The 14,770-nt window shown below is 52.1% G+C and overlaps 4 protein-coding genes across 4 annotated transcripts; 3 read left to right on the top strand and 1 right to left on the bottom strand.

The window, feature by feature from the left end:
- Window positions 1-445: 445 nt before the first annotated feature.
- On the bottom strand, window positions 446-4,753 carry HRG_08800 (reverse transcriptase (RNA-dependent DNA polymerase) domain-containing protein; the record flags this gene model as incomplete). Its single annotated transcript, XM_044867271.1, has 15 exons — window positions 446-509; window positions 578-1,089; window positions 1,159-1,230; window positions 1,279-1,363; window positions 1,426-1,990; window positions 2,069-2,258; window positions 2,312-2,381; window positions 2,459-2,691; window positions 2,769-3,369; window positions 3,477-3,565; window positions 3,617-3,761; window positions 3,901-4,137; window positions 4,195-4,241; window positions 4,290-4,483; window positions 4,558-4,753. 15 exons carry the CDS (start codon window positions 4,751-4,753, stop codon window positions 446-448), a joined length of 3,300 nt encoding a protein of 1,099 aa, XP_044717292.1.
- A 744-nt stretch (window positions 4,754-5,497) lies between these two features.
- HRG_08799 (tc5 transposase DNA-binding domain-containing protein) lies at window positions 5,498-6,158 on the top strand (the record flags this gene model as incomplete). The annotated part of the gene is made up of 2 exons (XM_044867270.1): window positions 5,498-5,667; window positions 5,753-6,158. The coding sequence occupies 2 exons, from the start codon at window positions 5,498-5,500 to the stop codon at window positions 6,156-6,158; spliced, it is 576 nt and encodes a 191-aa protein (XP_044717291.1).
- Window positions 6,159-6,255: 97 nt separating this feature from the next.
- On the top strand, window positions 6,256-7,869 carry HRG_08798 (DDE superfamily endonuclease domain-containing protein; the record flags this gene model as incomplete). Its single annotated transcript, XM_044867269.1, has 3 exons — window positions 6,256-6,782; window positions 7,030-7,308; window positions 7,374-7,869. The coding sequence occupies 3 exons, from the start codon at window positions 6,256-6,258 to the stop codon at window positions 7,867-7,869; spliced, it is 1,302 nt and encodes a 433-aa protein (XP_044717290.1).
- A 4,807-nt stretch (window positions 7,870-12,676) lies between these two features.
- On the top strand, window positions 12,677-14,396 carry HRG_08797 (lipase (class 3) domain-containing protein; the record flags this gene model as incomplete). The annotated part of the gene is made up of 2 exons (XM_044867268.1): window positions 12,677-13,312; window positions 13,356-14,396. 2 exons carry the CDS (start codon window positions 12,677-12,679, stop codon window positions 14,394-14,396), a joined length of 1,677 nt encoding a protein of 558 aa, XP_044717289.1.
- Between the last annotated feature and the right edge of the window lie 374 nt (window positions 14,397-14,770).

Here is a 14,770-nt window from a genome sequence, read left to right as displayed (position 1 = left end):
TTGTACCGTCCATTTTCTGCATCGAAAGAGGAAATGTTCCACCGTTTCCGCCGACTGTCCACACGTGCATCCATCCGATTCTACTGCCCCGATTTTGCAAAGATAGCTATTCAGCCGCGATTTGCCAGTTCGAAGCTGTACCAACACTTCCGATTCCTTTCTTTTCAGCTCGTCGTACAGCTTGCGGGTGTGCTTGCCCGGCAAAGCCTTATCGATGCGCTTCGAGTAGTTTCCAACTCCTTCTGGAATCTGACGGACTCGAGTGTGTCCGTTGAGCAGCAAACGTAACGTGGTTGATCTTGCTTGGAACGTTGCTGGTTCGGCGACGCATTCATCTCCCGTCGCCCTTTTCGCTTGCCTTTTGGCCAGTGGCCCGAGAGTGAACTCCTCATTCTTTGCAGGCACCCAACGAAGTCTGACTCTACAGCCTCTTCTCGCCAGAAACTCAACAGATCCGTATATCGCCCGTATCGTGCACTGGCCAGACTGCTGCCGTGGCCGCCCGATGACTTGCAGGACAGAGCGGTTGCTTGTCACAACTGTGAGGTCTCGGTCACGAAGGCCTAGGGGAACACACCTCAGGGCCGTGGCGATTGCCTCGAGTCCTGCTGTGTAGGCATTCTGCTCATCACTGGAGCCGAGAGTGACGGAATAGCTGGCCAGCACCTCGTCTGCGCTGTTGAGGAGAGCGTCTCGAACGACGCCCCCCAACCCGACCTTGCCTTTCCTTTGAGAGCTGGATGTCGCGATAGTGATGTCCTCCGGGTCATCCGACTTCAGCACCTCCACTCGGTTCGTCTCATATGTTACCTGCACTCGGTCGTCCCACGGCGCCAGTGCGAACTCGTGGATGGTTTCCAGGCGTTTGGTATCTAGTCTTTCCATCGCCGAGGCAAGCTTCTGCATTGGCGAGGCATACCTTCTGTTCAGCTTCAGCTTCAAGGATGTCAGGGGATGCGTCCTCGGCAGCGTCTGCGTTCTGATCCAGAATCTCGACGCCGCTTGAGCATGGCGTTCTCGAAATGATTGCACGCTGGCCTCGGCCTCGGCCACAGCCGTCGCGACCGTACGGAACCCTCCCGTGATCGCCTGGGCTCCGACTCGCTGGGCCCTCTCGATCCACGTTGCTTCTTTCGCCTTGCATGCATGCGACCAAACGTTGGAGGCATAATCCATGGTCGGCGCTACGGTCGCAGTGAACAGTTGCCTTGCCGTTCGTGGTGAGGCCATCTTCAGTCGTTTCAGGCACATGGCAGCGGTCAGCCCCTTGGCGGCTACTCCGGCGATATGCTCCTTGAAGCGAAGTGCTTGATCCATGATGACTCCCAGCAGCTTCACATTGTCCTTCGGCTTGACATCATTCCTCTGATGGTGAAAGGCGAGTCGCTGTCGCGTTCTGCGATGCGTGTGAAGTGAATGACGGACGTCTTGTCCACTTCAAACGTGGCGCCGCTGCGCTTCTCCCACTCGAGCGCATCATCGATAATCGACTGAATACCATCTCTGTTCGACTCGGCCGTTGGTCCAGTGACCCAGGCAGAGTAGTCGTCCACGAAGGCGATGGAGCCGCTGCTGTTACTGATTCGCCTCTGCACCAGGTCCGCATTGAAGAACAGAAATGCCACCGGTGATAGTGGAGATCCTTGGGGTAAGCCGGCCTGCGCCAGGGCTTGCTGCTCGGATGTGTGCCCGTTGACAACCACCGATGCGGTCCGTTCCGAGCAGAATGCGTCTACCCACTTGACCAGGCGACTCGGGATGCCTCGAGCTTTCATCCTCTCAAGCAGCCGCTCTTTGCAAACTCCATTGTACGCCCCTTTGACGTCGAAGCTGACGAGACTCAAAACCCTGCCCATTCTCCAAGCCTTATATATCCGCTCCTGCAGAAGCACGAGTGCTTGGTCTGCCGACCTGCGTTTCCGTGCACCAAAGTGGTTCGCGGGCAACAGCCCATGAGCTTCGACTGCATAGCTGATGCGTTCTGCAACGACTGCTTCGAGGATCTTGCCAAGGGTTGACAGCAGTGAGATCGGTCGCCACGCCTTGGCCAGAGTGTAATCGTCCTTACCCGGCTTCTTCAGCGGGATGATCTTGGCCGTCCGCCATTGATGGGGCACCACGCCCTCTCGAAGCGATGAGTCGAAGAGCGTCCACACCCGATGCTTGACCACGTGCCAGAGCTTCTTCCACACAATCACAGGGAGGCCGTCCTCCCCCGGCGCTTTCCAAGACTTGGCCGCCATCACCTTTTCCTCAATCTCTTGCAAGGTGAGGTCGGGCATGGTTATCGCTTCTCTTTGCGGACGCTCACCTCCGGTTCGATCATGGTTGGCAGAGGCGGGAAGAAGGTGCTCAGGAGCTCCTCACCTTGCTCTCCTTGCCTTTGGTGATCGAGCCGTCGGCTCTCCTCAACGGCGGCACCTTGTCATCGAACACATTCACGCCGGGTTTCAGATACTTGACCACTTTCCAGATGTTGTTCTCGTCGGTGACGAAGTCGTCCCAATGGGACTTCTTCTGTTTCCGCACGTTGTCGTGGTACTCCTTGGCAGCGTCCTTGGCGCGTTGCTCCAGATCCGGCTGCGGTTGACCGGCTCTTCGCTGCGCCCTTGCTTGATTGCGCCAATACGTGTACGTTTGCCGCAGTCGCGTCAGGTCCTTTGTCCACCATCGCTTCGCGTATGGCGGCGGCTGTGCCCGAGGTGTCAGATCATGAAGCACCTTGGTGACCACCCTCATGAGCTGATCCGCCTGCGTCTGTACCCCACACTCCACGGAAGAGGCCGAAGCTCGTCCTCGACCCTGGTTGCGATGGCGATCCACGGCGCGTTCTTGAGCATCAGGCGCTGTGGAAACGTTCTCTCCGGTACTTGAATGTCGAAGGCCGTCTGGATCGCTCTGTGGTCTGACCCGTGATCTGTCGGGTGAGTCATGCAGGATATCACCTCGTCTGCCAGTTCTGCCGATGCCAGCACCAAGTCGATGGTGCTCTCCTCGTCCGCCCTTTGCCACGTTTTCGTCCCTCTCGGCAGGAGGCTGCTGAGACCAAAGTCGTTCATCAGGTCGATGATGGGCTGGCCCTCCCCCTGTCTGCTCGCTGACACTTCATCTCCGCCCCAGAGGAGATCGTGGCGGTTGAAGTCTCCCGCCAGAACCACATCTGTGCGGTTTCCTGTCCCATCACGGAAGCGATCGATCAGGTCGCGCAGCAGCTCCATCGCGCTCGTCAGCGCCTCGTCGTTCTTTCCTTGCACGTACACTGATACCACCATCACTTCCCTCCCCTCGAGTCGGAGCACCACTGCTGTGAGATCGGCCGACGGCACAGGCACTTGCTCCGCCTCAAGGTCACTTCGGATCCAAAGCATGCTACGGATCGGCCACAGGCCGTCACGAGCACACGTCGGTATCATCTTTGTCCAGTTATGGTGTCCCATAGGCTCGTCACCACCTCTCCGTCGATAACACGCGCATACGGCTCAGAAAGAGCCAGCACAGCAAAGTCCTTGAGGCCTGCGTCGTTCATCAGGCTTTGCTGCACCACATCACTCTTGTGCGCATTCAGCTGTAGGATGCGGAGGGACTCAAGCATCACTGTTCGGGTTCCTCATCCTACACTTCCAGCTGAACGACTCGTGCGGTCCGCCACACGGGACGCATTTTGGCTCAATTGCTGTGCACTCTCTGTGGTGATGCCCAACCTTTGCGCACTTGCCGCATGTCCGCTGCTTCTTGCATGCATATGCTTTGTGACCGATCTCCTGGCAGTTGAAGCATTGGATTGGTCCCGTTCTTGGCTCGAATACATAGGTGGTGGCTGACTCTCCCGCTAGGTCAAAGTAGTGCCCTTCTAGAAGCCTTTCTGCGTCGCTTTTCTTGGTGACATACACCACCATGGACCCGTACGCTTTGCCAGACTCTCGTTTGCTCAACCAGGAAATCTTGCCAATGGTCACTCTGTTTTCGGCACTCAAGGCCTCGATCGCTCCAGGCAGAACGTTGCCTTCCGCGTCAAGGATTGCTGTGCGGTTGGCGTTGTCGACTCGGACCGGGTACAGCTGGTCTCGCATAACTCGTGAACCTTCCACGGCTGTCTTCTGCGCAGCCTCTTTGACCATCTGAAGCTCGGCTTCGTCTCTGCAGACGATCTTGACTCGGTCGGCATTCCGGGACTCTCTCACGACTGCTGCGCACCTCCAGGTCTCTTGTCCGTTCATCGCTCTCATCTCAGTCTCGATGGCCTGGCGAATTGATCCGATTTGCGCTTTGTTCTTGTTCGACTCGCTGACGCGAGATGTGTCGATGGTACAATGGAGAGGATCGCTGGCTGTCTGCTGCTTTCTTGGGACAGCTACGCTGGATAGACTCGTCGGCGGGCTCGCTGGCAGTGTGCGCGCAATATCGGCAAACGTTGCTCGAGCGCCGCTTGACAGAGTCACCTCACCCGAAGCATTCAGCTTCTGCGTAAGCTGGGCCAATTGCTCTTTAAAGCGGCGACTTCTCTCTGAAGATCCTGGTGTCCCCGTTTTAATTCCGCGTCGTGCTCATCGCTCTTGCGTCGAAACTCTTCCTTGGATTCCTGGACTTGGACCTCCAAGCCTCGGATCAGATCTTCCTGTCCTTGAATGATGGTGCTTTGCTTGTAAACCGTGGCGCTCAGCTTCCTGATCGTGTCGCTTTGCTCGGATACTCTATGTTTCAGGTCCACCATCTCGTTCCCCATCTTCGCCAGCATCTCTAGAACCCTCTGCATCATCGATTTGGCGGTCTCCACACTGCTGCGTGACTTCACCTCGTCAACTCTTTCGCCTTCATTGCCGACCGATGAGACCCGCGTCGTTCGGGCCGTGACTCGCTTCGGAGCCCTTGCGGATGCATTTTCCAGTGATCGCAACGTATCTTGCACGCGTCCGCTGGGCGTCATCCCTCGCGTCGGACGCGTCGATGGCGTCGGGCTAGTTGGATCTAGCCCCGCCCCCACGTCCGCCAGGACCGCCACTTCAGGCTCTGCCATGATGGCAAGCAAGAGCCACACCTATCCCAGAGTAAAGAAGGATGAAGAACTATCTACGACGAGGAACTGACGCAATCCTCGGATTTCGCTTTCCCTGCGGTTCTCCAACGTGCAGTGGTTTCGCACAGATCTCTTTGAGCCAAAGCGAATCCCGATAAAGTGGGGGCGGGCACGAGTAGCTGCTTCTACACTGCGGTCCCCCTGCCAACCTGATCGTCAGGCCTTGGCACGTGCGCATGCCACGATAAATCGGTCCGAACTTTATCATGCGCGGGTCACATCAGGCGAAGCCAGGAATGGAGGCCTACTCGGGGTTGACTAGCAGGTCCGCAGGCCCCCTCTCCTACGGAGAGGGGTCACAAAACTTGTTTCTTTGACGGTCGTGTTTCCTCTATCGCAACTTCAATCTACCGCCACGCCGTCAATTGATGCTATCAAGTCTCAAAACTTTCGCAATATCGTTAACCATACTTCATTTCCATGATGCCAAATTTTCAGCCTGATCAGAGCTTGCGTGCGGCGAATGCGGCGCGAGAATATCTTGACGGCGACTCGCTAACGCGTACAACACGCGCAAATCCCGCGCCTCCGCGCGTCTTGACAATCAACGAGCTCGCAGTGATACACAAGACCAATGAAGGCCTCGTAAAGAAGTATATCAGGCTTCTTCGCGCCAATCTGGCTCTTCCAAGCGGGGAAAGGAGGCGCCCTACTGCTCTTACCGATGCTGAAGAGAAGAGTCTACTCATACGCAAGACTCGTCGAAGGCGGCACTTTCGCACTCACGGAGGCATGCCTCATCAATAAGGCCAACTTTATCCGCCATCATCGCCGTCAGGGCTTAACTTCTCAGGTGTCGAGATCGTGGCTTACTCGCTTTAAACGGCGGCATCCAGAGCTTGCCATCAGGAGGGCTAGGATCCAGGAGATCACTCGCGCCGGCGCCGAGCTTGAGGTTGACGAGCTTGAGGCTTGGTTCCACGAATATCAGGCCGTTATCAAGGAGCTCAGAATAACGCCAGAAAATCTATGGAATTTCGACGAAACCCCTCTTCAGCTTGGGTGGATGAAGGGCTCCCCTAAAGCTAGTGTCATTACGGATGAAGAGGAGCAGAAGGCCCGTCTTCTTCCAGCCTGGGAATAAGGAGTCGTTAACATCAGTGGATGCCATCAGTGCCGCCGGGAAAGCCATTCCTTCTTTCCTTATCCTTAGTGCAAAGTCCCTCCTTGAAGAATACACGATGGCTACAATTAGCGACGACGTTGTCGTTACATATACAACAACAGGATATAACAATAGCCAGCGGGCGTTCCAGTGGCTTCAGCACTTCAACCGCTACTCCTTTGCTAGGAGTAGCTCCTTTAAAGGCCATACTATCGAGAACTGGTTCGGCTACCCGGCTACAATCACACGGGAAGGCTGGGATAAGAGCAATGGGGAACGGCGTACATTCTACACTCAGAAGACGAAGACGGTCTTCCGGCTGCTCGTTATGGATGGATTTGCTGCACACGAGGACCCTGAATTTATCTGGTATTGCGAGATGTTCGAGATCGTACCGTTCAAGCTACCATCGCATACAAGCCACCTCCTACAACCTCTTGACGTTGGCGTCTATCAACATCTCAAACGTGCACAACAAGGAGCCTTAAAGAAGTTCGTTATCGGTGGCGGCACACGCATCTCGAGATTCGACTTTCTCTGCCAATGGAATGAGCTATTCAGCGCCGCGTTTAAGGCTTGTTATATCTTTGTGGGCTTTGAACAGTCCGGGCTATGGCCTCCTGATCCTGAAGTGGTGCTAGGTCCATTACGAGCTGCCTCTAAAGACCGACAGGAGCCTATTTTCCCACAGCTTTTAGCGAGGAATTTGGTGACACCACGTAAGGTAAAGAGTGATCTTGAAGCCAGTCGGAAAAAACTCGGTATCCTAAGCAGCCCGACGAGAGAGATCGTTAATAACGCGTCAGCCTGTCTTGATCTTGCGATTTTAACACAATCGGCTCATACACAGTTTATACAGCATCAGCAAGACCGTATCCAGCGAGAGAGGCGCAGAACCAAGACCCTACGCCGAATCCGAGGCGTTGACGATGGCGCCTTTACGATACAGCAACTACGAGAAAGCGGCCGCCCGGCAGCAAGAAGACCAAGAGGCTAGTGCCAAGCGTGCTCTTAAGGATAGCGAGACTCAATTTCGACATCTCCGTGCTATGGATGCCGCACAAACAGCGTCACAGCCTCGTCTACGCGGTGGAGCCGCCGTGGCGGCGAAAGCAGTAGAAGAGGCCAAGTACAGGACATACATTCAACAACTCGTGACCCCGGAAGAAGCTGTCGCTCGCGAGGCTCTTCAAGAGCGCTGGACTACGGCTACGGAGGGCTACCGGTATTTCCTATGGGCAACACACCTAAAGGCGATCTCACAGCTCTTCCTGATATCGTGGCCTGGTCACAAGCTCAGGAGGAGGCGCGGGCACAAGCTGCTGCCAACGTGGCCGACGAAGACTCTGATATCGATCATGACTATATATCTATGCTGCTTTCTTCAGAGCCGGATCTCGCGCCTAATAGCGACGATGATGAGGATGACATTCAGATCATAACAACACAGCGCCAACGCCCGCGTATTGCGAGACCACCACTATCGCAGCTTCCACTCGAGCAGCTTCCGCCACGGCAGCCGGTGCAATTGAACGAAGAAGACGAGGCGGCGATCCAGGCCGAGCTCAAGGAGGAACGCGTTATCGTGGGTGTATACAGCGACGAGGATGATGAAGAAGAGGATGAGCCGGAGGTTGTTATATATGGTAGACGAATTGTTGTACCAAAGACGCGCGTGCGTCAGGCCTAGAGCATTAGATTTGTAATTTACTAGTAACACCAACGACTGAACCAATTCTCACGAGACTTGACACCTAAATTCTATAGTACCTAATAGACACTGTATCTTTGTTTCAATCCCTAAGAAGCCCAATTGACGGCGTGGCGGTAGATTGAAGTTGCGATAGAGGAAACACGACCGTCAAAGAAACAAGTTTTGTGACCCTCTCCGTAGGAGAGGGGGCCTGCGGACCCTGCTAGTCAACCCCGAGTATGGGTCAGCATCGTAGGACAGCCCGGACTTGAGCTGCGGGATGCCTGTTTAGTGATTCATGCGAAAAGTTACCCACTGTAAATTGTGCTCGACTCGTTCGTTCGATGAATAGGGGACGCCAGAATTGTATCTTTTTGAGTGCGGAGGGGGAGCAAGAGGGTTACGAACAGGGATCTCGGCCAATAAGACCACTGGACGATTAGAGGTACATTGTTTTACTAGCAAATTTGGCTATGGTAGAAGTCCCGGCAAGCCTGCTGGGTACATACAGCTACATACATTGCACTGGTCGCATCTCATGCGAGTCTTTTGTGCCCAGCTTCTTGCGTGTATTACTACTGGCTGCGCCCAACGGCTTGCGCTGACTTATGCGTATCTCACATGTAGCTACGTATTGTGGTGCCCGTGACCACCTTGCTCCCCCTCCGCACTCAAAGGGATGCACTGCCCCCGAACTAGTGCGTTTGACTCGACCGCCTGGGCTGTACGGCTGGGGTCATAATTGGCGTCCGATAGTCTCGCGAAGAGAGCATGAACATAAGGGATTTTCCGGTGATCTGCCGGATCTGGCGATTCGCCGGATTTTGGGCTCATTGCATTCCAGCAAAGAACTGAGAATAACTTCACGAATACTATTTGAATTGTTCTAAAATCTTATAAGAGCAGTTAATAATGCTCAAAGATGCCACTCAATCTTTTTGAAGTCATCCAGCCATCGAGGTCGTCTTCTGTTACTCTCCGATCGCGCAAGTCCCCGAAATGCACCCATTGCCTCCCGATCACTATCAACAGCTAAAGAGGGCCTTTGAGGACAGGATATGTCGTTTGAAGTTATCATTGCCTTATTATTTGCGTTATTATATAGTGTGTTTGGTACCTGCAATGCTATGGCCCGCTCTGGTGTGAACGGAAGAGTGACAATTTTTGCAGCGTGAACATCCTGACTCCTCTCGCGACCCTCAGAAGCCACCCGTCGCTCATTCTGCATTTTCTGTGGCTTTTCCACTTTCAAAATCTTCAGCTCTTGTTAATAATGCCAATTTATCTCCTTATTTTGCTTCACGGCCTCCGTCATCCGTCGTTTTCTCCCAATTTCCGCCTCTCATTGCTTCCTCTTCTAGAGCGAGAGCTTTTGCTCCGCTGCCTTCTGCTGTCGCTGAAGCTTTCGGGCCTCCTTCTTCAGAGCCTCCTCTTTTTGAGTCCTTTCACTGTCATTTTTGGCGAGCTTGAGCCACAATTTTAGAGCTAAACACCTCGTCTGCACTAGAATCTGTACAGCAGAAGAGATCATCTTTGAAGCCTTACCGGTCTGCCTGCGCTGGTTCTTGTGACTACTTGTTCTCTGCATACTTTAACTCTCATATCAAGCACTTAAAACTCATATTGAGGGCTCCTGAGGGTGCTGCTCAGCCTTCGGCTGTTGCGGCCAGCATCAACAGAGGACTTCTCGACTACTTCCTGAAATGCGTTCCAAAACACAGTCTAGATCTTCGATTTCAGCAATCCAATGAACCTTTTGATTTGTCTGTGTACTGGATAAGATCATGCGTATACGCTGTTGAGAGAGGCTGAATAACGATACATCAAGGGTTGCAGCCGATGAATGGATTGAGGGGGAAACACCACAACGATCACTCGGTGCCGGTCACACCACTCCATAAATTCGATACTAAAATGGTTAAGTGGCCATCGGGAACCAAAAGGCGATAAGCACAACCGTTTCGAGCTTTCACCCTGGTAAACCGGTCGAACGTACCGGTGAGCTGCTCATTTCCAATATTGTGATTCGTCCACCTCGTTTTTGACGTGTTAAAAATATTTATTGACGACTTGATTCACGTTTCACGAACCAAAAGTCCAGAGTTTGTGCTGGCTTGTCTTGGTGGATGAGAAATGGGGCAGCGATGCCATCTCTTGACTGACGCACATCTTGAACGTAAGGGAGGATGGGTTGCCATTTTTTAATACGCCGAGCAATTTTGCCTTGTTTTCTTATAATAAGAGGAATACCCTGTTCGTTCAAATGCTCATAAGGAATAGAAAGCCCATTTCATCCATGTTATACGTGTTTTAGGGTAGGGTGTCGAATTTCTCAATTTTCGTGCACGTCTTTCCTTGTCAGGTGTGAAAGCGGAGCCTCGCGCACTGAATTTCAAGCTAAAAATAAACCTTACATTCAGATGCATAGATAGGTTCTTTTCAGAAGATGCTTGTACCGTCGAATCACGTTCAATCTGGCTCATTACGGGTGCGTAGAATGAAGTTATCCAGCTCGCCCTTCCAACCCCATTTTTGCAGTATCCTGAGCCAAGTTCTGCACTATGGATAGAATGGGAGAATCCCACATGATTAAAGCCTACGATGAAAGCCAATAATGTTCTGTTTTTGCTGTATTGGCTGAAATGACTTACACAATCTGTCGGCATCCTATTTTGGCCGTTGCTTGGTTTGATGTCAGCACCGCAGCGCATTGCCCCTAGATAAAAGTTCTAAATATATGCCAGACTTTCACTGCTTCTGATGATTCAGGAAATCAAAGGATACGTCAATTGGCACCGTTGTTGTTGAGCTATTGTCGATTGATGTTGAGCGTGCGAAGTCGCCGCAATCCGGCAGATCACCAGATCCGGCAGATCATCGGAAAATCCCTTAATGCATAAAACAGTTCTCGCAAAGGAGAGATCAAAATAGGGCATAAAAGTGGACAAATGGACTTTTCGCAGGTAGGTTCACATATGATCAGAAGGTCTGTGTAGTGCATGTGTTGATTGCTCTGCCCCCCGGTTCCCTTTTCCTGTCCAAACAGCCCCTTTTGTATCCTCCAACTTTCTCCCAAGTTGATATCCCGTTTTCAGGTATAGTATACATTCTATCAGGAAGAGGGCACTTCTTGCCACTTACTGAAGGCCGCGTAAGTCATCTACGTCAGCAACATCAGCTCCATCTCCCCGATCAAATAGCTCTTCTAGCTATTAGATCGATAGTTCAGTCTCTCGAGGTCCCCGAGCCAGTAAGAGATATACCGGACTTCTTAGAAGGTCCCCGTTCGAATAGGAGATCCTCCGGACCCCTCAGTGGTCTAGGAAGAAGAAATAACAGTCTGCAGACTTCCTTCTTACCTGGTTTCAAGCTGTATTACCTAGAGAGACCTAGAGACCTCAACTCGTTCGGACCTTCTTCTCGAGAACAGTAACATACATCATAAGCGAGCAGGCCACCCAAGCGAGCGGGCCATTCCTTATCGCACCTTAAAGACGGGGTTTTAAAATATTTTAAAAATCGAAGCTAAGATAAAAATGAATAAATCTTTTAGATAAGGCTAGTTACTCGTGCCCGCCCCCACTTTATTGGGATTCGCTTTGGCTGTGCCTTGCAGATGAAAGCTTAACTGGGTCCACTTCATAAGGTGGACCTGGCCCCGAGGCATTATATTTGATCAGGCATAAAAACCTCCTCTCCCGGCCGACCCTTCTCAGCCATAACGTACATTTTCTCTTTCACCTCTATATCAACAACCTAATTGCGGCTCAATGGTGGCCTTTACTTCCATAGGACTTACCGTCCTTTTAGCAAGCGCTTTTGTGCTAGCTAATCTGGAGTCAAATGTCGGGGTCTCCCTCTACCACCTTCTGGATGACTTTGCTCAAAGCTTGGAATATTTCGAAAGTCCTGGTCCTGTAAGCAGTCTTCGTCCCTTTTTATAACGGACGGGTTTTCTAATAGTAATGCGGTATAGTTCCTCGTGAAACTCACTGGCAGCGATGGCTCTGACCTACAGTGGACATTGGCTATTACATGCAATTCAGTACATATGTCGACTTGACCGTCCTCGGCCAACCTCTATCGCATCTCCTGTCAAATCATGCGAGGCACTTCAAGTCTATGCTGATAAGGACTTGAATGAAACAACCGACGAGTGTACAATACACACAGACGAAGACGGCTATTGCTTCACATGGTGCATATTCACTAACCCACCTACACCGAAAACCCCACAAGGAGAGATTTTGAAGGTTATTGGGGGCGCACGCTTAACTCTTGCGCGACCTCGAAGTCCAGTCAGCATAACTAATCCGAATCAATTATGTTCGCCACCTAACACGAAAATGGGCCTTGAAATGGTAGTTGGATTCTATTACAAATCGATCCTCTAGGGCTAGCCTCACTAACATGATTTAGGCATCAAAGCCAGGCCAAGACCTACTTTCGGATTTCAAATTCTATGCTCAACATTCTGCTGCCGCGTACTGTAACTCGGAGACGCCAATAAACACCCGAGTTAACTGCTCGGGAAGTTGCGATTTAGTCGAAAAATCTAATGTTACTGTGGTGCATAATTTTAGGTAAGTTTTCCTTATAAAAGTTGTGCTAGAACATATATATTAATAACATGCCACGCGGCTACGATAGTGGCGGGACTATTGATATGAACGGATATATCGGCATTGATCATCAGAGACAAGAAATTGTCCTGTCTTATCGCGGTTCCTGGAGTATCAAGAATTGGTTTGCTGATGCTAGATCATCATGGTCGCCTTGCGATACATTCAGTCCTCATTGCAAAATGCACACCGGCTTTGCTAAAGGCTGGGAAGAGACCTCGGATTCGATCAAAGACACCATAAACAAATATCACAAGCTGTACCCAAGCTTCCGCCTACTTGCCACAGGTCATTCCCTTGGTGGCGCGGTGGCGACTATTGCCGCTGCCTACCTACGCGCTGATGGATTATCAATCGATGTCTATTCCTACGGCTCACCACGCGTTGGCAATCCCGAATTTGCTAATTTTGTCACGAGGCAGCCTGGTAATACATATCGTATTACGCATGGTACAGATATTGTTGCCAAGGTCCCCCCTCTAATTTTCGGTTATGCACATACGTCTCCTGAGTATTGGATCAGCAACGTATCTGCTACGGATGGCGTCCATGACTATAAACAGAGCGATATTTTCGTATGCACAGGTATTGCAAATCCTGACTGCAACGTTGGCACATCGACTGTTGGGAGATATGACCATTCCGACTATTTTGGAAAGATCGACGGATGCAAGTCCACCTTTCCTGGGTTCGGCAAGCGAGCCGAATCCGTGGACGGCATTGAGCTTACAGACCAGTTGATGGACATGGTAGCGAAGGACCGGGCTATGGCGAAGCACAGCGCTGAGATGAGAAACGCGATACTAGGAGGAGGGCAGGTTCCATCGTCACCTAAACCGACAGCCGGGAATAACAGGGTAGAACCACACGCAACCAACGGTGACGATCATCAACGGCAGACGATACAGCCGGCAGCAAAGCAGCAGGCACGGAAAGCTCCCCGCGTTTGTCTTCTACGGTGACACCCTATGGCCGGCCGAGGCCAAGCGACAGGGCGGATTCACCACGCCGGCTGATATCCTGGCTCAATCCGGCATTCCGGCCGCGGCATACTCCTTGCGAACACACCTCAACAGACAAAACATGGCACTCCAGCCAGAGACCTATTTCCTCTCAACCTATGAAACCTTCGGAGCGGCAGCCAAGGATGCGGCAGCCAAGGCAGCCAAGTGGGGTGGAGCGTCAAACCCGGTAGTTTATCTTGTCCATGCTACACCAAACATGATCCGGGCAGGGAACGAGGTCGCCACCGCCGGAGGCATCCTCTGGTCGCAGGTTTCTGCCTGGACCCAGGTGCCTCGTAGCTATGCTCTTCCCGAGGAGGTGCCGAAAACCAAGCAGGAATTGCACGAGCACTTCATCAAAGCGTATACCGAGAGACCTAAGCAAATGTTCAACAAGAACCCAGACTATAACACGACATTCGACCGGTATACTACTAACGAAAATTCGAAGCTGCTGGACTCCAAGGAACCTAAAGAAGACTTCCTGAATTTCATGAGCGGATTTGGGAGCGCCGTAGGCTTCCATGGGAAACTCCCTCTTCTTCTTCCGGCGCCGGAAACATTTGACGGTCAAAAATCTGCGGAAGCTAAGGAGATGAATACTGTGCCTGCGCCGCACGAAGAAGGAGTCTTTGCAAAGATAGGCCACTTTATCTGGAATCACCCCATTGCGGTAGCCTCTATTCCTGCAGTTCTGGCGCTTAATCTGATCCCAGGGGTGGGAGAGGCAGCAGATGTCGCCGAACTCGCCGCTCTAAGCGCCGATACTATCGAGGCCGCCGGGGTGATGGCTGAAAGCACAACGGTAGTCACGGAAGTTACACCACTGCTCGAAGGGGGGGTAACAGCAGGTAGTGGTGACATAGAGCTTGAGAACCTGGCATTAAATGGCGTATAATAGCAGTTATGGATAGGGGGTAGTTAATGTGAAGGAACATCATGCATGTCTCACTTGTGAAAATTGTACAACTAGCCAAAGTGAGAGCCTTCCTTACGAAGCTCTTTCTTTCCTTTTCTCTCCTTGTAGACAATCACTTTGTCCAAGCCGCACTCGACCTCGTTCGTGCCTTGTACCGTCACAGTGCATTTGAAGCCATAGAGTCAGCTCTACGGCCAAAGGCGCCGCCTACATGCAGCAAATGCCACCAGCAAGGGCACATCATAACATCTCGCAATTGTCCTTTACGCTATAGCGACATACTGCAGCGGGCAGAGGCACGGGCGGCACAGACTGCAGAGACTGCAGCAATTGCAGGGGCTGCACAGAATTGG

The sequence above is a fragment of the Hirsutella rhossiliensis genome (genome assembly GCF_020360975.1).
Source record: "Hirsutella rhossiliensis strain HR02 chromosome Unknown scaffold00011, whole genome shotgun sequence".
NCBI classification, from domain to species: Eukaryota; Fungi; Ascomycota; class Sordariomycetes; order Hypocreales; family Ophiocordycipitaceae; genus Hirsutella; species Hirsutella rhossiliensis.
This window is presented reverse-complemented; position numbering and strand designations above follow the sequence as displayed.